Source organism: Teleopsis dalmanni, chromosome 2 (assembly GCF_002237135.1).
Source record: "Teleopsis dalmanni isolate 2A chromosome 2, ASM223713v2, whole genome shotgun sequence".
In the NCBI taxonomy this organism is placed as follows: domain Eukaryota; kingdom Metazoa; phylum Arthropoda; class Insecta; order Diptera; family Diopsidae; genus Teleopsis; species Teleopsis dalmanni.
Genome location: NC_051847.1, coordinates 116570127 through 116595740, shown reverse-complemented (window position 1 = coordinate 116595740; position 25614 = coordinate 116570127). Strand labels below are relative to the sequence as shown.

At 30.0% G+C, this 25614-nt stretch overlaps 4 protein-coding genes across 6 annotated transcripts in view; 2 read left to right on the top strand and 2 right to left on the bottom strand.

Moving 5' to 3' along the window:
- The window catches only part of LOC119675537, a 5049-nt gene extending 2474 nt beyond the window's left edge, over positions 1 to 2575 (top strand). The window contains exons 2-4 of the mRNA XM_038086743.1: positions 1 to 190; positions 250 to 551; positions 621 to 2575. Coding sequence (XP_037942671.1) covers positions 1 to 190; positions 250 to 551; positions 621 to 2249 — 2121 coding nt within the window. The 3' untranslated portion in view covers positions 2250 to 2575. The remainder of the gene's footprint in view (positions 191 to 249; positions 552 to 620) is intronic.
- A 1910-nt stretch (positions 2576 to 4485) lies between these two features.
- LOC119682943 (GILT-like protein 1) lies at positions 4486 to 7147 on the bottom strand. The gene is made up of 5 exons (XM_038096518.1): positions 6913 to 7147; positions 6703 to 6834; positions 6477 to 6638; positions 4916 to 5053; positions 4486 to 4761 (listed from the first exon to the last, which is right to left on the bottom strand). The coding sequence occupies exons 1-5, from the start codon at positions 6988 to 6990 to the stop codon at positions 4651 to 4653; spliced, it is 621 nt and encodes a 206-aa protein (XP_037952446.1). The 5' UTR covers positions 6991 to 7147; the 3' UTR covers positions 4486 to 4650.
- A 4017-nt stretch (positions 7148 to 11164) lies between these two features.
- LOC119680568 (ras-related GTP-binding protein A) lies at positions 11165 to 15066 on the top strand. The gene is made up of 5 exons (XM_038093464.1): positions 11165 to 11338; positions 11404 to 11503; positions 11560 to 11777; positions 11836 to 12002; positions 14398 to 15066. Exons 1-5 carry the CDS (start codon positions 11327 to 11329, stop codon positions 14828 to 14830), a joined length of 930 nt encoding a protein of 309 aa, XP_037949392.1. The 5' UTR covers positions 11165 to 11326; the 3' UTR covers positions 14831 to 15066.
- A 168-nt stretch (positions 15067 to 15234) lies between these two features.
- LOC119680567 (beta carbonic anhydrase 1) overlaps positions 15235 to 25614 on the bottom strand; it is an 11361-nt gene continuing 981 nt past the window's right edge. Inside the window, exons 1-4 of one of the 3 annotated variants that reach the window (XM_038093461.1) lie at positions 20290 to 20382; positions 16173 to 16257; positions 15887 to 16074; positions 15235 to 15726 (exon numbers count right to left, since the gene is read on the bottom strand). In XM_038093461.1, coding sequence (XP_037949389.1) covers positions 15325 to 15726; positions 15887 to 16074; positions 16173 to 16257; positions 20290 to 20382 — 768 coding nt within the window. In that variant the 3' untranslated portion in view covers positions 15235 to 15324. Of the gene's footprint in view, positions 15727 to 15854; positions 16075 to 16172; positions 16258 to 20289; positions 20442 to 25614 lie in introns of those variants that run through there. The other 2 variants (XM_038093463.1, XM_038093462.1) reach the window with 2 other exon arrangements.

The window sequence follows — 25614 nt, the reverse complement described above, 5'->3', positions numbered from 1 at the left end:
AATGAATTAGTAAGCGTAACGCATGTGCAGGAGGATCGCAATGAAGATTTGGGTGCCAAAGCCTTTCGTACCATTTCACGTGGTTTGGGTAAATTGTGGTTTAAACGCACACATAGCGTAGAGATCAGTTCACCAGATCCAGAGTTTAAGGTGTCTTATTTGGGCAACGTGCTTACTGGTTGGGCCAAAGGTAAGCAAAGAAAATAAATTTTTTTTACAAATATTTGAGAGTATCTATTTTCCTTTTAGGTGAAGGTTGTGTTGAGAAACAACTGAATACACTTTGGCGAAACTATACTCAAAACAATAAACCAGATGTTATTATGCGTATTAAAGTTTGTGCTTCCGGCTTAAAAGCAACCACTAGACAACATGGACTGACAGAATATTGGGCGAATCGGATTACACATTGCTGTGCACCAAAAAATTATCCACGTGTATTTTGTTGGGTATATCGGCACGAAGGACGCAAACTCAAGCATGAATTACGTTGTCATGCAGTGCTATGCAGCAAGGAGAAAGTTGTGCAAGAATTATGCAATACTCTGAAGGTAAATAAATCTTACATAAGATTGATCTACGAATAATATTTTGAATAACAATTTTATTTTGTTCTCCAGGAAAACTTAGAGAGCGCTCTACGTGAATTTAAACGTGAAAAAATTCTTAAGCAGAATGCTCGTCTCAGTCTTGCTAATGCAGCTTATGATAATCCAAGTTTGCCGCGTCGCAAAATACTTTTAAGTGTTGGTGGTAACAATTATCGGCCACCATTGGAACGTTCCAAATCTGCACCAAAGTTGATGGCGATTGAAGAAGCTATTGGTGAGGAAGATGGCGATGAGATTGAAGAGACAAATGAACCGGAAATGAAATCATGTTGTCAGAAGGATTCGCTTTACCCAGCCATGACATTAGGGCGCCGTCGCTGTCGACGTGGACACTCTATTAGACGCACAGGTAAAGTAAGATCGACATATAATGACTTGATGGAACATGAACATGGCAGCGGTTGCTGTAAAAATACCAAAGAAATCAACACATCAACTATCACAAATGCTAATGCTAATGCTAATGCTATAAGTACAACAAGTACAACAGTAAATGAACAACGTCATAGTTATGGTTCAGATGAGTCTGATGAATTTGACAAATTGTTAAAATACAATAATTATGATAGCAATGCTTCTCTTACAAATGAGTTGTTACCATACTTTGACATGCAGTTACACAAGAATACAAGTGCTAGTCTGGGCAGTTTAACCGAATTAAGAGACGAAACAGAACCATTAAGCTTATTGCCCACCATAAACAGTGATCCATCCGCAGATCCTGAGGGAGACTTTAATCCAAATGATAACTCGAATGATTTGGTTGAACCAGAAATCTTAGGAATACGCCGTAATGGTGTGTGCAGTGACGGTGAAGAAGATTATTTAGATGCAGATGATATGTACTTTAGGCAAGCCAGCATACTGAATATGTTGCATCGCAATTCTATGCGTAAAATGACTAATTTATCAATGAGCAGTGACGAAAGCAGCATTGAAACAAATGCATCTGCACCTTTGCAATATCATCATCAAATGCAATCATCTATTTCATCAAACGCCTCTTCGATAACAACTAATGCTTCCACTACGGATAGTACAACACAACAAAAACCATTTAATCCAGACAGTGATGAAGGTTCCATATCGAGTGGTTGCGAAACAGCGAGTATAGCAACAGCAAATCAAGATGATATTTCCTTACAATATCAACAACAATATAAACAGTTAATATCGCAGCATTCAGCTCCTGCAGCTTTACAGTATGTCGAACAATTGCAAGAGAATAGTGTTCTCCATGAAGAACCTATAACGGTGGAAGAAATATACCAAAGGCTAGAATCACGTTTAAAAGGCCGTAATAATAGTGATGCTACTACGTTCAGTAGTTCAAGTTCTATTACTCTGAAATTAGGCAATTCACCCACTGCATCAATGAATGGTTTAGACAATTTAAATGGTGGATTAAATCGTACTCGGCGTATACGACGACAACAGAAACCACAAAATGATAATGACTCTGATTCTGAATGTAGTGATGAATCCGGTTATGTTGAATTTCAGGAAAAGGAAAAAGCTATCAAAAGAGCTATTGGAGCTGCAAATGGTAATGGTCAAACCAAACCACAGCCTCCACCAAAGCCAATGCCTCGAAGATTGCTGAGTGCTACACAAAAACAAACTATAACTTCTGTTTAAAGTTAGTGTCAATTAAGACAATTACTATTTTATGCAAATCCAAGATGCATTGGTTTGGAATTTACCTGAATTACTTTTGCGTGTTTGATGAATATGTTATCGATATATTTCGATATATGTGCGTTGAATATATTCCATGAGACTGTAGGAAAAAATGAATGACATTACATTGCAAATTTGGAGGCAACTATATAATACGAGTATATATAATATGTATATGAAATATAAATGCTATTGTAAACTTAATGGTCAGGTTATATTGTTCTATTATTACATATGAAATTTAAAACTAATTTATTTTAATAATTAAAATTTGTACAAATTCCATGTAGTTCACAAAATTATTATAATATTAATTATTGTATATAAATTTATAACTTTTTATTGTACTAATTTTTGTTTATATATTTTCTTTGCTGTTGTTTAGTTATAAATTTGTTGCATCACTCTTTATCATGTACATTTTCCTTCAACATACATATATTTTTATTATATTTTTTTTTGTATATTTTAGTAAATAAGTTAAAAAAAGCTTTACTTTATTATTTATAAGTTTATAAATACGAATTGCAAGAAAAGAATTTTGTGGCGATTTAAAATTATAATCTCCGATGAATATATATTTATAATTGAAGTTTGTATATGAATTTATTATGAATATTTGTATATAAGTAATTTTTTAAGTATATAAAAATATAATTAAATAAATACATATATATTGATGCATAATAAGAGATTTTTGTATTTAAACTTATTCATAAAAATTTATTACGAAAGAATGATGTCTTTAGCACTTAAAGATCTTAGGATTTTAGTATTGTTTAAAGTTAAGTTTTTATACATACTAGTATAATAATTAACAACAATATAGTACCTGTCTGTAGATGAACTCTTTGCTTCGAAAGCTTTGTGAGTAATACTCTTAGAAAGTATGAGTCATTTAAGTTGTAATAAAAAATAGCTCGGTTATATAACGTTGTTGTTTTATATATCAAATATCATTTGCTACATAAGTAAATGAATCATTTCGAGCTCTTAAGTGCTCGGCGACTACTTATGCAGTTCCAGTAGCCGAAACCGAGATTTTATTATATAAGAAATTGAAGGACCAACTTCATCTATTTGTATATAGAGTTGTACTTTTTTCGTACGTTTCACCCAAAATAGTTTTACTAATTGTCTAGAAAAAAATTCATGTCACATTCTCTGCCATTATTCAGTTTTGATATAAACCATGAGAGGGCTGCGATAATAACTCTTAATACCGTCTAAGATGTTCAGTGTGTGGTTATAAACTTGTTTTAATTATGTTTAAGATTTATTGAGGTCGCAGTGTTATACCTTCGCGAATCTTTGACTCTCTGTTATTTACATTTATAACAAAGTAACCGAAATGAAATATTATTAATGCATCTTTTTGTGCATATGATTTTTATATATGAATTATGTTTAAAATGTGAACTAACGATAATAGTTGGTAAATATTGTATTGCAGCTAGAGGCAAGATAAGGTACAAGATACTTAGCTCGGTTAGTTGTCATAATATATACACTTCCCAATGTAACCTAAAGTGTAAAAGTGCACTTATGCCGTCATTAGCATTTTTTTGTGCCTTCAAAAATTTAACTCTAAAAAGGAGTTAACGACTAATCGCATAATCTGTGCGATCTGTAGGAACCTGCAGCTCAGATTAGAAAACTATATGAAAAATATATAGTAGGTTCTAGTGAATCTGCAGATTCATTGGAATTATTCAATAATTTGCCCTCTCTTTGCTCAGAACTACAGCGATTGTTGTTGCTGCACTATGTAGCAACGAATATGGATGCAATTACAATACGTATACATGGATTACAATCTTAGTAGGTGAGAGAAAAAGGGTTGTTTGAGATGATAAAATGATAAGTGTGCGTGTGTGGATGCTTATTGAAATTAGCCTTAGTCGAGATCAATGGGTCAGTGTTATAAATAAATAGTGGTCAGACACAGATATAATAGCTCGCATAGATAATATAGCTCGCATTTTCATGACAACAGGGAGAGCATCGCAATGAGCAATAGATGTCTGTTAGGGGTAATTTTAATATTTGTATTAACACGTACCCTTTCAGATGAAACAAAACTAACTCAGACTGCTCACTGAGATAAGCAGATAAGTATTTAATGGTGAATTAGGATAATCGCTTTATCATATCTAAATAAAAAATATATAAAAAAATTATTTTTTTAGTTTTTGTTTATTTTGCTTTGTTTATTTTGAAATAATATCTATAGATTACACAATAATTATGCAGTGTTCTATTCCAGTACAAGATCACAATCTGCAAAATGTATTATGTAGTAACAATAAAATAATACCGAAGCAACAAATACGCGCAGTGTAGTCGTTTCCACAAAATCTTACTGGCACGCTGGATTATGAAATCCGATAATGCCTCGCTTCTGCAACAAATTGCAAATGGTGCCACGAAAATCGCGTAGTGAACTGTCCTGAAGTTGTTGGTTGAAAACCTGTAATGTGTGTATGGTGTGTATATGTGTGGCGTCAAAAAAGTTGTTGAGTAAAAAAAAAGTTTAATTGCAATAAAAACAAGTGCAAATAATAACAAAAACAAAATATTATGCAATTTAATAGTATAGATCTTAAGTGTTCATATAGACTTACGTTGTCATAAACAATTGTTGGTACAAAAGTAGGCGCGTAAGAGTGTGTTACACGTTCCGCTTTTAACTGCAGATAAGTGCCCAATTCAGTGTGCATACACGCGTCAATATCGTTTGAAAGACCAACTTTTTCAGCGCACTATAAAAATTATATATATAAATATATTTGTATATAAAAGCAATTGTAAATAATCATATATATTTATAGCTAAATAAATGTTTCAAATAAAGATATAATTTTTATAATTCTCTTAATGCATTTGTGTTGTACTGTACAGTCACCTTTCAATGAAATGATTAATAATAGTATAGAACGTGATACGAGTATACATATTTTTAAATATTTTTAATCTAAATTTTGTTTTACTATTGAAAATATTTACATAGATTTTTTTTATACACATTTTGCTTAATTTTATTGTTTTTTTTAGTGCAGAGCACTATTTTATCTATATTTTCTTAATCCTTTTTGTGGTACTTTAAACACTAAAGTACAGTACGCTTACTTTGGGATAAGGATATTTTCAATATCTGATTAAAGTTAGTAAAGAATATTGAAGATTTATATTTAAAAAATAAAAATTACTATAACATAGATGTAATGTTATTTATTTTGTGTCATCCTTCTCTACGAATGAAGCTTGTTTACTTAAAGATCTAACAATATTAGAGTGTTTATTTAAAGTAGAATACGATCTGATTCTTCCGATTATTATAATGAAAATGTTGGTTGCATAAGTAAGTATGTAAAAGGTTTTTGCAACCCAATGATAGCGACAAAAATATATATACATATATAAAGTCAATAAATAAGATGTTCAAGAGAGAGAGAAAGAGAGTGATGGAAGCTTTAGGAAATAATGCATTGGTATAAATAAGACCTTATATATGAATATATGAAATAAATGAATCTTATGTGAATTTCAAATTGGACAAATGAGTTTTAAGAATTTATTCATCTTATCTGTTAGCCATTAATGGCTTCAATCGCTATAAAAATCAGTCCAAAAATGTTGTTGTTTTTGTTTATATAACCGGATTTGAGTCAGATAAACACAAAATACAAACGAAATTCAAATTGGGAATAAAAGTTTAGCGTGAATTCCGATAGTGGCGGATTATAATAAGAAAATGTATTCAAAAAAGTTAAGTTACTATTTAAAATCAAAGCTTAACCTTTGGTTTAATAAAAGTTTAAAGTTTGAGGTATATTGCACTTTTCTCTGTTGTATAAAAGAAGTTCTTCAATTTTTATGATACTATTCAGAGTCATCTAATTCTTATAAATTATTGCAACGACTTACATTAACGTAAACCCAGCCGCTTCTAAACAGTGCGTTAAAGTCTATAATGTTAAAGAAATCGATATAAGTTAGCAACTTTTTATGAACTGGCTTTAAAGAAACTTTTAAATATAAGGTCTTAAAAATCAGAAAAAATGGAATTGAATATAATATTATAAATATAGGATTTGCATTTAGATGTGCTTTATGTATATATTCACATAACTATGCAATGAAAACTATGTGCTATTTTACTATTATATTTACTATTTTACTTACATATTTTCCAGTTAATTTATCTTCAGCGGTCATTTGGCAAACAGCAAACTTTACTTGTGTAGTTTGATCACTCGTCTGAAGTAGCATACAAGACTGCAAACGATTACCCTCGCACTCGCTAGGTCCATGTTGACAATAGAACTCAGCGCCATTGTTTTGTGACTATGTACAACATAAAATTTGTTTTTATCACATGTCTGTATTGTAATAGGAGTAATTACTTTACTTGTGATTTTCCAAATGGTATCAAAGATATATCAATGTAATCTTTCAGAAGATCGTATGATGGTCCCAGTTGTTTTGCCATAAAACGTATGCTGTCAGGACACAGCGACTCATATAATATCAACACATTAAGCTGCACATAAAGCATATTAGTGTATCAAATAAATTTAAATATACAAATAAATGTATTTATTTAAAATATCTTACAAACCTTCTTCTGCTGCGCCTCTGAAACAATGCCTAAACATGCGATTGCTATTATGACTAATATAGATCGTAAATTTAGCATACTGCAAGCCTTTCAAATAACAAATTTCCTGAGTCTGCAATTGCGTATATTTGTTTATTAATTAATTAATGATTATTAACACTTAAACGTTTTGCTTATATGCGAAATTGCGGTGTTAACCCCCCAATGTCTCGACGGCGATTGAATTTTACTATTGATTGTGTGCTGCCAATATTGCGATGGTCAACAGTTCGCATTTGCTCATACCGTCTTAACCTCAGTGCCGATGTTGAATCTTAAGCCGGTTTAAGCTAATGTTGTGAAGGTTTTGCAGCTCTCTTAAGTTCACTCACTTGTTTACACTGCCAATATTCGTGCACATGCCAACTAATTTTCTCTTTTCATACTTTTTACATACTGTTTTGGCGGCTATTTTATGTTTTTCTTTAGCTATATATGTATGTGTATATCTTATGGTTAATTTGTCTATGTCAATGCTTTCTTTTAAATATTTTAAACATAGACTAAATTAAGGAACATCGTAAGCATTTATTTTTGAAATGTTCGAATCTATATATACGACATGTTAGTGAAATAAACGTATGTCAGTGCTTAAGTATCTTAACCAAGTATCATAACTTTTTTTGGATATGCGAATACCTGGTGTTACATATTTTTAAATGTTATATGGCCTTATATGACCCTTTTGCAAGGTGATATGACTGAGTTTAAGGCTGCTAGTATTGGAAGTAGATGTTAGTTCTTTTAATTATCTTGCTGATAGGACATCAGCTTCAGTATTTTAAAATAACGATTTTATTATGGAAATGAAGATAATTATTTCTAAAACATTCCTATTCAATCTAACAGAATTAATTTTAAGGTTTCTAGAATTGTATATCAATATTTGCTACATTTGTTATCCGTTAGATCTTTCAGTATCGGTACCATCACTCAAGACATTCCTTTACAATGCATATTAGGCACAGCATAACTGTAAAGTTCTGCTACTCTTTTCGATATCATGGAATCAATCGCGTTTTATTTCAAAGTTTTTGTGGTATCTATTTTTGTTCAAAATGCTACTGTAATCTATTTAAAACATTTCGTTAAATCGCATTATTTTGTTATGAATTTAAAAAGATTTTGATAGAGTTTTGATAGTTACGGTTACTGATAATTGCACTAGCATGATCATATCTTTCAATTTGGATAAACTGAAAGTAATATCTTTTGTATATTAAAAATCATAATACTAATAATAATACTTTTGAAAGTTATAATATAAGCCTATAGTATTCGTATTTTTCTACAAACCTTTAGAAAGTTGTAATTATATAGTATAATTAATAGATAAGTCAACATGTTTAAATAACTAAAAAACGCACAAGTAACTGGAATTACTTATTTAATGTTTTAATTAAATATTTAGTAGCGTTATTTATCAACAAAGTCTGCCAAGTGATCAATGATATTAAAGTTTTGACTAAGTGGGACAAAATAAAGAAAATGTTCCATGGGTTCGTTGTCCTTCAAATAAAATAGACATAAGATTAGCCAATCTGGTGGCCGACAAAGATGTGATATTTAAGTTTTCAATAAAAATTCATTAAAACAATTAGTTTATATTTTTTATCACACAAACACTTCGTTGAAAATTTTTTAGCTTCCGTGAAGGTTGCAAAGTCCATAATTTAATACACATGCTTTGGAGAAATTTTGTTTTTGTATGTCAGTATAATCTATCTATTGAACTCAGTTTTAATACTGATGAGATATTAAACATGATTTTACTTCTTTACATTCAGTCAAAATAAATACCATTAAAATAGTAATTTTTAATCATTTGAATTTAAGATGATTAACTCACTGAACATACCTAAGTGTGTGAAAAGCTTATAAAATGTCGTTACATTTGAAAAATTATTTTTATTGGTTTCAATGCAAAAAATAATAACATGTGACTTATATAATGAATTTATAACAGTAAATAGTTAATAAAAATAAAATGTAAAATTATATAAAGCATTCAGTTATGTATTTTGGTAAAATTCTTATTAGTTTGCATTTATTCATAAAAAAATGTTTCCCGTAAAAGTGAGTTGGCAACGTAAGCAATTCAATTGGGTTTGACAGGTGCTACTTCGTGTTTATGGAAGCGTTTTCTTTAACAAATTTGTTATTTTTATTATTAACTTGAATTTAGTCAGTATTTTATTAAAAAAATGTGGACCAAAAAGGTAGACTGTCTTCTAAGCTTGATAAATTATATTAATATTACATGAATTGTATTTAAGGTAACAAGTGTTACCGGTATATATCCTGGTAGGTTTAGTAGCGTCGTCTGCTATATTCGCACTTGGAACCTCCACCACGTAATATGTCAAATATATCTATAAATATAAGGTTGAATTGGAATTTATCCGTGTGTCTAATTCCGTACCAGCGTTCATCTAATTTACTCAAATGATAAACAGGCAAGTATGTTTTGCAACAACAAATTTCCAAGGTGACATTCTTATATAATAGTATGTTTAACACCGTAATCTGTTTTGGATTTTTTTTTTTTGCAAGTAAGTTGTTATTATATATTAATTTAAGATTCAGTTTGCTACGTGAAAGTTGTTTATAGTTGGTGGAAAACGTGAAACACAAATCAACAATTTTGAATGAGGTACAAATATTCTTAACAAATTTTAGACTATAATTTGCTTCGAAACAATAACTTAGAATGAATCCTAATTAGGTAAGTCTATTATTATTATCTTTGCAGTATCTTTTTTACTTAGAATGCCAATACAAGTTTTTATATGGTAAATTTATTAGCTTTGTGTTAATAATATGTGCAGATTAGATAACCCACATAAAAGTGAAGAGCAATATTATCATATTACAATTCTTCTACTTTTGCTTGCTGTGCAATATAATCTGAAACATAAGAGCCATTATGCTTATTTACATTAAGAGATTGCTCTCCCTGGCGTTCATGTATTTATATTGTATATATTTTATTTCGTTAATAAATCATACAAGATAAAATCTTAATAAAAAGATTTTGTATTATTTTTATAGTTTTGTTGAAAATATGATTTTCGTACTTAACTATAAAAACAAAAAATATTTTTGAAACTAGAATGTAATATGGCGTTCACATTGGCCGAAAATGGCTCATTTTGAATGAGTCATTTGAAAGTGTTTACATTCGATGTAATTTGTTTGTTTTCATTTTAAACAGCTGATTTTTCAACTCGCCTGTTAAATTGATTTTTGACCTATGCCAAAAAAAACTTGCATGAAGGTTAAATATACCTTCAAACCTTACAATATAAACTTAAAACATATTTTTAACTTCAATTAATTACTTTTTGGGAAGTAGAAGTTCTAATAAGAGGTGCATCGTTTTCAAGAAAATGCAACCACCAAACATTTGTTTACCTTTTTTTTTGTAAATATGTCAAAAACACCTTTCTCAAACTGTCAAAATGCCATTAAGAGCTTTAATTTAGGGTTTGTTCAATGTATTCCTTTGTATTTGGAACGCATGCGAACGTCGTTGAATGCAGAATGTGATGGAATACCTCATTTGCGCTTGAAATTTTGTATGCAATGCATGCATTTTGTATGCATGATTTAACTGCTATAAGTGCAATATGCACTTTGGCTTACAAGTTTTAATTACATAAAAGCAAATCTACAAGTTTTCTGGGCAACAGAAAGTTTTCACAGAATAAAAAAATGCTTGTCAACCGATTTATCACAAAATTTAACACGAAAACTTTTCTAAATATTATTAACTGTTAATAATATTAAATATTAATATAAATATAAATACTTTTAATAAATCTATAATTTACATAGTACCAGAATGTGAGCCAAACCAATTACTAATTCATAGCATTGTAATTGTTTTCTTTACAACGCAGACCGTTTTATGCTGAAACACATACATATATATGACAGCATAGATCATTTTCATATAATTATACAAGAAGAGTTCAGACTGTGAAGGCTTTGGACATGCATACATTTTTAATATATAATAAACGTCCTTAATTTATACAAAATTAATTGAAATACTAAGTTTTCAATACGTAATATGAAAATATTTACATGCATACATTTTTAATATATAATAAACGTCCTTAATTTATACAAAATTAATTGAAATACTAAGTTTTCAATACGTAATATGAAAATATTTAATTTTTAAGCTTTTCTGTTGTTGTTAAACAATTCGAAACAGAATATGTGGTTGGCAACGTAAGCAGTAAAGGAGCTACTGACAGCCGTCAGCTGATATTTATCAAAATATTTTTATCAACATAGTTGGGCGTCATTGTGTGCATTTAGTTAAAATTTTGAAAAGTATTTAATCGAAAATAAATATATCGTTAACATGAAGAAAAAAGTATGAAATCATGAGGTATATAATCCGTGCTATAGATTTTTGTTAATGCATTTTAATTTATTTAGGTACTGCTTATGGGTAAAAGTGGATCTGGTAAGACCAGTATGCGTTCCATTATATTTGCTAACTACATAGCCAGAGATACAACACGTCTAGGAGCTACAAGTAATATATTTCCCAACTGTCTATTATACAAATTAATATTTAAATATCATTTGTAGTTGATGTGGAACATTCACACGTGCGATTTCTTGGTAATTTGGTTTTGAATCTGTGGGATTGTGGTGGTCAGGAAGGTTTTATGCAACAATATTTTGTAACACAACGTGATAATATATTTCGAAATGTTGAGGTTCTTATATATGTGTTCGATGTGGAAAGCCGTGAACTAGAGCGTGATGTACACTACTATCAATCTTGCCTCGAAGCATTGTTGCAGGTAAGTTGTTATTAAGATAGCCTTAAATTTTAAAAAAATAAAATTTAATTATATTTAGAATTCACCAGAGGCTAAAATATTTTGTTTAATACATAAAATGGATTTGGTGGCGGAGGAACAGCGTGAAGCACTTTTTAAAGATCGTGAAGAAGACCTAATACGACTTTCTAAACCAGGAAATGTCACCTGTTTTAGGACTAGTATTTGGGACGAAACATTATACAGGTATGTAACATAATTAACAATTTAGGAAAAATTGTATAATTTGCATAACAGAAAGAGTTTCCACTATGGAAAACAGTACTTTAAAAGAGAAAAATAATTTAAATGCAACTGCATCATCCCAGACCTTGGTCTATGTATATTTCATTACCTTGTTTGGTGGAACTTCCATAGTAATATGAAATTAATAATAAACACTAACTAAAGATAGTGATGAATGATTCTCTAATAATATTATTTAATCGTAGTTGTACGTGTATGTAACTGGGTGTACTTAAAAGAGATATTATATAATTTAGTTTTCTAAATATATGAAGAAATAGATATCTTCGAAATACTATTTTACTAATTTCTACTCTTTAATGTGTGCTTTTATATACATACTCGGCAACTAATATCGAATGTTTGAATAGTAATCTAAAAATCTGCTTTAATAGTATAAAACTTGAAAATAGTCTTATATACATGATTCTGTCATTTTTTTGACATGTACTAAGTATGTAGTACTTAAAATAAATGTGTTACATTTTTCTATCATCTTCTATATTCATTAATCTTAATTAACAAATAGTTATAGTGCATCATATTTTACTCCCAATTATTAAAAGTATTTTAAATACACTTGTTTGACAGTGGATCATATATCATATTGACAGTGGATTTATGATCCTAATTTTCAGACCTATTTTTTTTTCTGCGCAACTATTGTTCATTGTATACCTTCACTTACATCATAGTAACTAATGATTTAACTGTTGTTCTCTTATGTCAGCTCATACAAACCAGATATTGTTCAGCTTCAGCACGGAAACAAACGTGTCCTGATAGAAGTTGCGCTAGGCTATAATTTCTTTTAGGCTATAATTTTATATATGAAAGTATGTTCCTCCTATTGTAAAGGTATTCTATCTCTTCCCCTGTTCTATTCTTCACCTGCAAATAGGTTTTTGTGCAGCTATTCCGTTGCATTCTAAAATACGGGTATAAAAGTCACAGAATACTTGCCATACTAATTTATATGTATATGGTACAAAAATTTAATGTAATCAGAGTAGCATATATGAGAATCAAAATGATGACTTTGTCCATGTAATCCTCTCTTCCATATGTCAGCTTTTTTGTGTCTACTTCAATATTCCTTTCAATCATGAATAAGCTTGTCTTCACTTTTCTTGCAAATATAAATTCGTGGCTGAAAATATGTGGGTTGTTTTTTATTTTTTTATATATGTATATCATGTATTCTATTTGAGCTGTAAACTTTTTTTTCTCTAAGAGTCGATCGAATTTTTGTCTAGTATCTTCTCTGATATAAACCCTTTTTTGCATTATTTTTTATTAGTCGCTCTGTATGCCAAATCGCGCTATTCAGTTGTGGTCTGCGGTTCTACTTCAACAACTTCATTAATAAATCCTGTTAAATCTTTTAGCAACAACCATGATTCATATACCCAAAGTAGGTGTCAGATATATTTTTAAATTTTTCGATTATTGTTTCCTTATATTTTTGTTTTATGTCACTCTTTAATATAAGGTCATCATATTTCTTCTCAGTGGTTTGTCATATATTAATTCTTATCGCCAAGCATAGACATTAAAAAGTATGGCTTTGCAATGGTCGTAAATCTTTTAGTGGAACAGGTACAAGATAAGGGAAATAATGTTACAATTTTCGCATATAAGTAAAATTCAATTTATAAGCTATTAAGATATTTTCTATTATTAGATAATCTACCTATCTACCTATAGGTATATATTATTCTATCTTTGCGCTTTAGCTTGCATCTTTTATGGGTTACAGAAAAATATTTTAGAATTTTCTTTTAACAATAGATACTAACATATATCTATAGTCTGAAGAGACATTATGCTTTTGCGCTTTCTTATCGTTGTATCAACCTATTATAGTTGACTGATTTCACTGTAGAGTACACAGTGAAAAATAGAAATATTTTACCTCTTGAATCCTACTCAATTTTATTTTTTGAAGAATATGGTGTTTTGTTACGGTCTTAATCCGTTAGTGACGTTCGACATTTTTTATAATTGCAACATTGTGTGTATATGAATATATTCTCTAATTATATATCACCATTCCTTATACGATATGAATTTCAAAAACTTAAAGAGTACAATCTATTGTGTTGGGTTTGTAACATACTTTTTTATACTGATATAAGACCTTAATATATATATTATATATATATTATATATATATATATATATATAAATAAAAATTAATAATACATAATATATATAAAAAAAAAAAATAAAAAAAAAAATTTTATATACATTATCATACATTTATGCATTTTATCATAAAAATTTATTTTATCTATTATCATAAAAATATATGCATTTTATTATTGACATAATAAACCTTTCTTGTTCTTATTAGAGCCTGGTCCAGTATAGTAACAATGCTAATACCAAATGTAGCTGCACTTGAAAATTCACTAACACATTTTGCAAATGTCATCGACGCTGATGAGGTTTTATTATTCGAAAAAGCGACTTTCCTAGTTATTTCACATTGCCAGAGTAAAAAAAATCGTGATTCGCATCGTTTTGAAAAAGTATCGAATATTATAAAGCAATTTAAGTTAAGTTGCTCTAAACTAGGTGCCAAGTTCCAGTCTATGGAAGTACGTAATAGTGCGTTTGCGGCATTTATTGATACCTTTACCAGCAATACATACGTAATGGTTGTCATGTCGGATCCCTCAATACCATCTGAAGCTACTTTAGTCAATATACGCAATGCGCGGAAATATTTTGAGGAGCTTGAAAATCCAAACAGTAACGCTATAAGCCATCATCAGTATCACTGATACCAATGGAGCAGACAAACATAAAGTCTACATTATTCCGCTATGGCAGTGGATGAGTTATATAAATAATTGCTTTAGTATTTAAGTTTTTTGTTTTTGTTTCTCTAAATTTGATTTAATCCTAGATTTTGTTTACCATTTAATATAAATTATTTTAAATATTAAATATTGATAGGCTTTAATTGATACATTTTTAATGTGCAATTAATCTAAAGGCACACAAAAGCTTCCAACATTTGCAGTTTTTTTTTTTTTTGATTTTTTGTCATTTAACAAAACATATAACAAATTCTTACAAAGTTTATACAAATTTTAAAAAAATTTACTACAAATTCTTAAATTTCTATTTAAATAAGAAAATATATAAATTTTTTACACTTATACATATATAAAAACTTGAAAATTTAACTAAAGTATAATATTCTTTGAAATAAATGCATATATTTTGTTATCACAGTTAAAATGATTTGCATATCTCTTCAGTTGTTGTAGTATTACGAGTAGAAACGCCTAATTTCTTCTGATAATTTCTCTACAGAGTTCTCATCTACAGCTACAAAACGCTTGGCACCGCGACTAAAATAGTATATGTCTCCCGTGTAGATATCGAACCATAACGCGTGTATATGCAAATCATGCGATTCGAGACGTGCCTTCAGAAAACCATATGAGGCAATATTTGACATTTGTTCCAGTGTGTTAATTTGTGAAAGTTTGTCTTCAATGGCGAAACTATTCTCAGGATCAATGTACGCAACAAACCGTCTGTGTGGTGACTCCGAACTGAACACTAATGGGTCCTTCATACCATTATTCTGCCAATTGAGAAATCTATCAAGGCTTGTGTTGGCATGTGTGCAAAGCCATGCACGCAATGGAGACAGCCGTCGATTGCGCTGCGAGAAAAAAAATTTCTAAATTATGCACAGTTCAAATACATTGAAATATATATCGGATGATAATGATGACTTAAGCGTATGGAGTGTACATGTATTGTATGTTTATTTTCAATGCAGGTGCTTACATGAAAGAAGTGAAAACATTTTATTTGCTCACTTTTGATGCAAAATCTGGATCTCTCAATTGATAAAGCAGGTTCATTGCCTTACAGTCGCTATGGCCACATACGATAATATGTCTTATATCGTTCACCACACAACCCAATTCCAATGCGGCCGGTTCACAGCTGTAATGTTCATCTTGAAAATGTTGAGAATGTGGTATTAGATTTCCAGCATTACGCACTAGTAAAATATATAAAAAAATTATTTAAATTAAATTTTTCTCTTTGGTAATATTAACACATACATATCCTTGTATAAGCTTTATCTTGTTTACATACCTACAAACATATCGCCTACATGTGTATCAGTATATCTGGTCGGTATCATTCTACTGTCCATGCAAGTGAAAAAGACGGCCTTGGGCTGTAAATAATGTCAATGAAAATTGATGAAATATATACACACAATAAGAATATTATTAATGCATGTGTGTATATATGCTGATTATTTCGTGTGTTTATTATCTATAGAACTATAATTTTAGCTGCGAGATTACAAAAACAATTAAGAGTTCATTATATATGAAGCACTTCAAGTGATTGACAGAAGTATAAACGTAGATATATGTTCATTATTACTAGATAAAAAGTTAATAGTGATATATAGTATGTATACATAAACATTTATGGTACCAATTTATTGAATAAATGAGAGAATTCAAATTGCTAAAGTAATTGTAAGATATTTACAAATAAAATACCACCAATAAATATATTAAAAACAAAGTTGAAAATTAAGGGAAAGGAGGTACGTTGCTTTTGTGGCTAGTTTAAAAGGAAAACATGCACGCTTTGATTAGGATCTAATTAATGTAAGAAACAACGGTAACAGTAAAAACAAGTTTTAAATAATTTGGATCATTGTGCCTTCGTAATGAGGTATTTTATATCATGTTAACTGAAACATAGAGTAGAAAAAAAACACTTGTATTGGAAGTGAAGATGGCACGAAACGCGTTAGATTTCGCTCTCATAATTATTTAAAATGTAGTAACAACCCATAGGAGACTAGCCAGATACTGGGAAACTCAAATTACATTGTTAATATTGGGAAACCCAAATCTGTCGTATAAGAATTTTTCGCTGGGATCCAGCAGCAGGTGACAGGTGAAGGAGCTGCATATTAAAGTACATAGTGAGATCGTTAAGTATAAGAACATCAAGAATTGGTAAAATGATCAGGTTCGTTGAACAAAAGTTTGTAGTAATGCAATCTGTTACTCTATTATTTAAGTCTCGTTTCAGAAAATATAATATGGAGAATTTTTGACTACATATATGAGAGAGGGTAAACGACCATGTGTCACCCGCAATTTATCTAGTAATGGATTCAGTGGGAAAAACAAGCTCACTTTATTATTAGAAGAGAACGGAACCTTTGATTGACTCTTTGTCGACTTCGATAACGATGCTTATAGTCCAAAGTTATAGCAAATATTCGTAGTGGTTATGCAGAAGTTTTAAGTAATAGATTTTTTATAAAGGATTCTCGAGGGAGCTCAGAGTTATTTAATGTGATTACCTGTCGCGAAGGCTTAACACCACTGGTGCTCTTAAAATGCATATCGGTATAAAACACGAATAAACCCCCCTCGGTGGGAACGAGGTTAATCCAATATCTTTGTACAATCATTCTATTTGCATATATACGGGTTTTAACCATAGCCACAACACACTTCCTTTAAGAAGCAGACATCTTTCACCCCAGCTTCCGTGGTAATTGATTTACACTTCTGATTAATTGTCACAAGTGAAACTTATTCACTATTAGTGATACTCAAAATAATAGAGAGTGGCTCCTAATGGATTTTAGTCGCCTCTTACGACAAGTGTACCTTGTTTCGGTAATATTCTAACCCCTATTCCGAAGAAGGAGATTCTCGATGGAGAATTTCATTTTTCATTTTATGTAAAATGCAAATTTCGCTATTAAATTTTGATTTCAGTAATCCTTGTTAGAGGAAAATAAAAAACATCGGTGCAAAACAATTTTTAACTGTTTGATAATAAACAAGACCCATCTTTATTCAATAAGAAATATACATATACAGGAGAGTAAATACAAAACTTGGAATTTAAAGCAGACTGCAGTTTATATTGACGCGATGGAACGAAATTTCATCAAGACAATACCCTGTACCATTAAAATAGAAGTAAAGCAGTATGAAATAAGAATGTTGAGTTTCTACTTTTGTTTGGAGATACCTAATTTGTCTTTTAAAATCAGATAGATTGACTTTTAATACAATGTGGTTTGAAAATTCGTATGAAAAAGAAATAATGGGAGGAAAAACAAAAAAGAAGATATGCAGTTTACTAAATACAGTCAAACTTTCATAACTCGAACTTCTATAACTCGAATTTTCTATAACTCGAACCAAAAACAGTGCACCAAGGTTTTAGAGAGCAAATTATATACAATTCTGCTTCCATAACTCGAACTTCTATAACTCGAATTACTCTATATCTCGAACAAAAATTTTGTTCCGTGCCGATAGGAATATGAGTAAAGTGCATTCTACCTTCTGCTCAAAAAGTATCCGGATTTTTGTTAACTACTCCTTAAGTAATAGACCTTTTTCAAAATTTTTTTTCGTTATGTTGGTACACCCTTTCTTGACATATGGTAGAAATTTGAGCGCCATCTGTCAATTTGTTTGTTTACAGCAGCTGTTAATGTGAGACTACCTCAAGTGCATTTAGCGAATTTTACTATGGAAAATTCTTGTTGTACGCGATTTTTTGACCAAACACGGCACCACTGCCAGCGCTAAGGCACCATATTCGCCAGATCTGGCGCCGTGCGACTTGTTTCTGTTCCTGAAACTCAAATTGCCCCTTCGTGGTAAGCGTTTTGAGTCGATTGAATCGGTAAAAGAGAATTCGCTGAAGGAACTAAAAGCCATACCTGCACGGGCCTACAAAAATGGAAGAAAAGATTGAGTTAACCGTTGATAAAACCGAGATAAAATAAATTTGAAATAAAATTTAAATTTGTGTGTTTTATTTACAAAATCCGAGTACTTTTTGAGCATAAGGTAAAAGTCGAATTTTTGTTCTAAGTATAAATGCATTTTGCTGTTAGGGGAAATCCCTTTTTCCAAATCAAATGTTTAATTTTTTCTTTCTTATGTTGCTTCTGAATATTTTCCTTTACTATAACTTCTGTGCTTTATGTGATTTCAAATAAATAAATTTCAAAAATTCTCTAACTCAAAGTCTCCATAAGTCGAACGTTTTCTTTGCAAAATTGGACTTCGAGTTATGGAAGTTTGACTGTATGATCCAAAGCTACCTTGATTTTGATCAAATAATTTAGAAGTATGTAAATATTTACGATTGGTCTTTCATATCTAATGGATTTTAATGAATGAGAGTTCAAATCAATCTCGTTCTCAGGAACTATACTGCGAATTTGCTGTATTTAGGCTGTTCGATGTGTCCCCCTTCGCTACGAACATTGCAATAGATTTAATATACATTAATTGACAGTAGAGTCAATGGTAAAGACCGATTAAGAGTCATTCAAAAAAATATTTATTGTTATTTCTTTTGTGTAAATAAAAATAAAAAATTAAACTTTAAACTCATTAATTTGAATAACAAAACAAAAAATAAATAAATAAATAAATAAATATTAAAAAAGTATAAATAAACCTGAATTTCGAAAACGATTAAGTTTAATTTACTAATTTATTTTAGCATTTTAATTAATTCTATATACGAATTATTTTACCTCAGACGAGGTTCTAAATAAGCGGTTAATGATTTTTACTTAGCACTTCTAAAATACGACCATTTTAGCGAACTTCTAACACATTTTTTTATTTATTTTTGTACAAATCGCTCGAAAGGAAATCACGAAAAATGTTGTTTACATTGCTTACACATTTGAAAATAATTTTTTTATGCTCATTGCAAACGTCAATGAGCAACAGTCACTTCACACGAACAACAGCTGATGCAGGTTAAAACTGTGTGTAGTTGTAGTTGTAAAAACAACTACTGTGTTTATAAATAACTAAAGGAGTAAAGAGCGTGACGCAGACAACAAAAAAAACAAAACTTTAAAGAACAAAGCTCACCAACAGTGCTTGATTGCGCTGATATGGGCACAAGGGCAGGTGATACGCAAAAAAGAAGCATCGTATGTGTATGTGTGCGTTGTGCAAGTTTTTTTAAAAATATCAACAAACTTAAACGTGCACGAGACTCATTCACTTTGGCTTTATATCTTTTTAAAGTTATTTTCGTTGCGGCACAAGTACACTGCCGTATATGCAATAAAATTATGAAAAGGTTAACCGCTTAAAACAGACTAACAGATTAAATTTTAATTAAATTAAGATTAATACAATCACTTTTCATAGATTTTCCTATTTTATCGTTTCCTCACCTCAGGGTTATCACGAACTTTCTGAAATTCTTTCACCATTTGCTCACGCGTTGTATTGCGATAACGCATTATTCCACGCAAAATGCGCTCCATATTTGCTTAAAATGTTTCACTTAATTTTAGTTAATTATATTAATTTCTTCACTAATATTAAAAAAGTTTTAATATGATTTAATTAATAGCTATTAAAATTTGAACAAATTCTTTATATTGTATATATACATATGCACTCTTAATTGCCGCATTCAAATTCTCCGCAAACCAACGAATAAATTCCTACCGCGTCTCAACTCAAACTGGTCTAGTCAATGTACTTTTGAGGTGAGTTCACTTGAATTTGAGACTGTAAGCTCATTGAAATTAATCAAAAAGCTTGCGACAGTGTGGGGAAGTTCGTGGAATGTGGTAGAAGCAGCATAAACGATTTCAAATACTTGAATTCAAAATTTAGTGCTGTGTAAACAGCTTATACAGGGTTATCAAAACGTTCTTTAATAATTTCAATTGTTGAAAAGTTTAACTTGACTTAATATTTCGCATATAAATAATTTTATGAAATATTATTCAATTACAGAAGAACACTGCGTTAAATCAAATTAAATTATTATAATAAAGATTATTCTAAGTTGATTGCATTTTTAAAAACTAAAATGGTTGATTTTGTAAAAGACTTAACAAAATTATTAAATCTAAAAAGAATTATAATTTGAAGTAGTTTTTGATCAAATGTTAACATTGTACTTAATTTTATGATGAGCACCAATAATTGAAATAATTGTTTATAAATGATCGCTTTTGAAAACATCGTCTGGTGAGCAATTAGTAAAGACAGATCTGTATGAACTTCGATTCCTCTTTATATAAAAATCTAGAAGTTAGGTTAAATTCGTTCTTATCAGCAACAAAACGCCGGAAATTCTTCTAAATTAGTTTTATAATATCACATGATCCCAATAGGAACTTTGACCTAATTATCAACTGGCATAATGATTAATTTAGTTGAAGTCATAAATTGAAATATTTGACCCTTATTGGATCATATTATTATTAGCAAGGGTCACTATTTATGATTGTGGTCAGGTGTCATTTCACTTTTCATCTGTCGCATTGACATTATTAAACATAATCTACCTTAGACTTTTTGTCAAAAGAGCGTTATTTCTGTTATTTACAGTGATTTTTAAATTGAGTATTCGCGAAAAAATTGAATTAATGTAAGAGAATTTTCGTGCGATGATTTATTACGACTTTCGACTTGGATTATCAAGACAAGTGTGCATTGATCAACTTACTTACATCGCTCCATGCTTGGCTACTGTGAAACGCTAATGCAATAATAATCTTAATTGCGAACTGTGACGAAATTCGTAAAAAACTGATAATGCAATATCGTCATGCGATATGCTGTGAGATTAAGGGTATTAGAACCCTAGACATCAGTTCCACCAGCAAATATAAAATATTCTACGATCATTTAGCTGTGAGAAAGGTTTGTTCTCGTTAGATCCCCCATCAGTTGACAAAATCTCAAAAAGATGCTCGTCGATTGGTGCACACAGCACACAAATGCTCAAGAAGTACAATGGCAGTGCTTCAAACGACATATACCTATAAGATTGTAACAGGAGACGAGTCTATGGATACGAATCTATGCGTATAAGCCGGTACAGTCGACTGTATGCGTGTTTTAAGATGAACCAAATTCAACAAAAGTTGTTCGCGCTCGAAAGACCTTCAAAACATATGGTCGCTTGCTTTTTCGGGAAAGCTGATCATGTGACAACTCTATCATTACAAGAATGTAAAACGGTCAATTCCAAATGGTATACAACAAAAATAGTATAGTATAATTATTATACACATAAAAATGAATTATTTAGTATAAGTTTGTAGAATTAATTATATTACATCATATAACTTTTGTGGATATGTTTTGGTTACATACGTTCCACCCTCAACAAAAAGACGTATGTATTTTATAATTGAATATATCATAATTATAATGTACCTAACTCTATTCAAGGCAGTTTAATTGAAATTAAGTGCCAATGGACAAATTATCGTTGCTTCTAAAATTTATAAAATACTGTGGCTATCAAAACAAGTACACATAAAATAAAAACAATTAAAATATGATTTGAAACTTGTTTTCTTCAAATAAATTTTTATAAAGTGATATAAATATATATATATAGAGAATATATGCATATGTACATATGTCCCTTCATTTTTTTTTTACATTGCTTGTTTTCTTCAAGTAAATAAGCAAACATTTTCTTTCATTAATAAATTTTTACAAAAAATTGATCTGCTTAAAGCAGTAAAAATTAGCAACAATTTGCTTTGCCTAGTAAAGCCGTCATATAAACAATTGTTACAAATGTATGTTGTGATCTTACTTTCTTTAACAGAATTGTATTAATTTCTGTTAAAATCATAATAACAAAATATACGGTGTGTAGAAAATGTGGATTGTGTTCATTGGACACCTAATGTTGGTATGCTTCAACGAAAGCTCTAAAGTGTATAAGAGCGAACTGCGACATCTTATAGAATTTATTATTTTTGTTCTATGATATTTAATTTGAGAATTGTAAGACAACAACTTATATTATTTCGGAATTGACTTATTTTGTTCAATAAACTAAACACGTTAATTAAATAATTTTAAATAATTTAATAATTTTAAATAATTTAATTTTAAATAATTTTTCTGTAGGCGAAACGAATTAATTTTTATTACTTAATGTATTATATTACAATAATATATATTATGTATTTAATTTTCTCTTCAACAAAGACTGTAAGATTTATTATTTTTTCGAAATTATATATATAAGGTATAATAGGTAACGTACAGTACTATCAAAAATTTTAAACATAATCCAAATTATAAAAACCATTAACATACCTAAAATTAAAATTTAAACAGAAATTAAAAGCATACTTTTAGGGTGAGGTATAAAGTTTTTTTTTTTTTTAATAAAAAAATTCAATTTGCACATTGAGGTAATTTTACAAAATTAAAATTTTTTTGTAAATTTAAATTTTAATGAAATAATAGTTTTCATTAATTAGCTAATTTAAAGAAAACAAAAATTAAATATATTGGATGCATTCTATTACCTAACCACAGCCAAATAAATCAAAATTAGAAAAAATAAAATATTACTAATACTATTAATTCATAATTGTTTACATCATTATTTTATAAAACAAACATAAAATGAATAAGAACACGACAATATTTAGTTGAATATAACATAAGAGTTGTTTTTTTACAACTTTCAATTATATATATAGTTTTTAATGAACAATTTTTAATTTATTTATAAAACAAGTGAACTACATATTACCTTGTTTTATTTTATTTTTTATTTTTTTTTGGAATGAATATTGTGAAAAGTTGTGTATAAATGCAAATTTTTTTTTCAAATTTAATTGTGGATGACAAAATAAAAAAATAAAAAATTCCAATAGAAATAATAAAAAATTGCATGTAACAATACCAAAAACAAAAATACAAAATAAAAAATTTTTCGAAAATACTCCATAAAAATCTCTATCCAAACATTTTTAATATATTAAAATAATTAAAAAGTAAACCTCTTCACTCCACTAACGAATCAGTATGCATCTACCTTCTATTCAACTAAGCTTAAATGTATATGAATGTATATGAATTTAGTGACCAATTACCACCAAAAAGCACGAAAATGCCAATATCGGAAAAATAAGGAAATATAAAGCCTGATAGCTGAGAACCACTATAAAAAACAATAATTCTTTAAAACATTTCTATATAAACACTAGCGGACCCGACAGACTTCGTTCTGTCAAAAAGATTTGGAATGTGGCAGTTTTTTGTTTCTACCTATTTTATAGTCGGGGCAAAAAAATCTTCTGAACAGAACAGTCACCCTGGTGTGTGGGGTTCAGTTTCTTTTCTTTCAAGAACTTTGGCCACCCTTTTGGGATCCATTAAAAAACCCCGACTGCCAGAGGGTTTCAAACTAAGAGGCGAATAAGGGTTCAAACCTGATTGGAAAATAATCTCAAGGGACAGTGGAAACCTAAAGGTGACAAATATGTAAAAAGTGGGTAGCTCGCTTGGATAGTAGAGATAATGATCTGCAAAGGAAGTCATGGGGATTTAATTAACATACCTACAATAATCAACAACTTATTACAACACACAAACTTATCTATTCCGGTTATGTTCTTGTCTTTTTATATGTAAAGATGAATCGAAAAATGTTTTGATAAGCGCATAACTTAACAACGCCTGAACCAATTTGAAATTAGCAATAATTCGATTTTTTCTCGCCGTAAAAACCATCCTTCGACTTCAACTCATATTTAAAAAATATAATTGACCAAATTGGTCCAGACGTTGTTGAGTTATACGCTTACCAACACATTTTTCAATTCATTTTTATATATAAGATTTTCAGACTAAAAAAATGCAGCTAAGTTTTGTATAGAATCTCCTGTATAAATAAAATATACTTACTATGCACAGAACCAAGGCAATTGTTATTTTTCCTTAGTAGTTTAAAACAGAGGTAACTATTTGTACAGAGTTACCCCGGTCCGCTGTTGTCATTGGCGTTCACACCCGTTCCCTCGAGTTAGGATAGGCTGTATAAAAGATCATGCATAGGTCGATAGTATCCTACAATTATAATGTAGTAAGTTAAAACTGGTTATATAATCCAGTTTTTGTGGATTAATGAACGATAAATGCAATTTAATATACTTGTGATTCATACATTAGAAATGAACGCACGGTTCGGCAAATTCTCATCTTAAAATTCGCGCCATGCTGTATATTTATTCGGAATATTTTAAAGTATTTATGATTAGTTGTTGGCAGACACTGGTTCCCTTTTAATTATAAGTTTGCCAAAAATGAGCTCGATCTGTCAGACAGTTCGTTTACGGCAGCTGTTGAAACCAGTTCACCTCAGTAGTGCGTTGCGAAATGTCTTCGACGGTCGTACGACCGTCCTGGAAGGCTTTGTACCACTCATAAACTTGAGTTTTCGATAAAACTGATTCCCCATAAGCCTTTTGTAGCATTCGCAACGATTCTGCACACGAAATTTCGTTCGAAACACAAAATTTGATGCAAACTCTTTGTTCAATATTTTTTTCCATTGTTTTTTTCGCAACGCCCTACTGAGGTGAACTGGTTTCAACAGCTGCCGTAAACGAACTGTCTGACAGATCGCGCTCATTTTTGGCATAGTAATTAAGGACAGTGCTGCCAAACTACATAAACTTAAAATATCGGAAAATATACAGCGCGCGAATTTTAAATGA

Bases quoted from the DNA above. Each gene is read 5' to 3' on its own strand.
- LOC119682943 (XM_038096518.1), bottom strand. From the start codon at position 6,990: ATGCTAAATTTACGATCTATATTAGTCATAATAGCAATCGCATGTTTA. The intron at 6,835-6,912 runs GTTTGTAAGATA...CTTTATGTGCAG, and splicing joins CAGAGGCGCAGCAGAAGAAG to CTTAATGTGTTGATATTATA. The intron at 5,054-6,476 runs GTAAGTAAAATA...TAATTTTTATAG, and splicing joins ATAAATTAACTGGAAAATAT to TGCGCTGAAAAAGTTGGTCT.
- LOC119680568 (XM_038093464.1), top strand. The intron at 11,778-11,835 runs GTAAGTTGTTAT...AATTATATTTAG, and splicing joins GCCTCGAAGCATTGTTGCAG to AATTCACCAGAGGCTAAAAT. The intron at 12,003-14,397 runs GTATGTAACATA...TGTTCTTATTAG, and splicing joins TGGGACGAAACATTATACAG to AGCCTGGTCCAGTATAGTAA.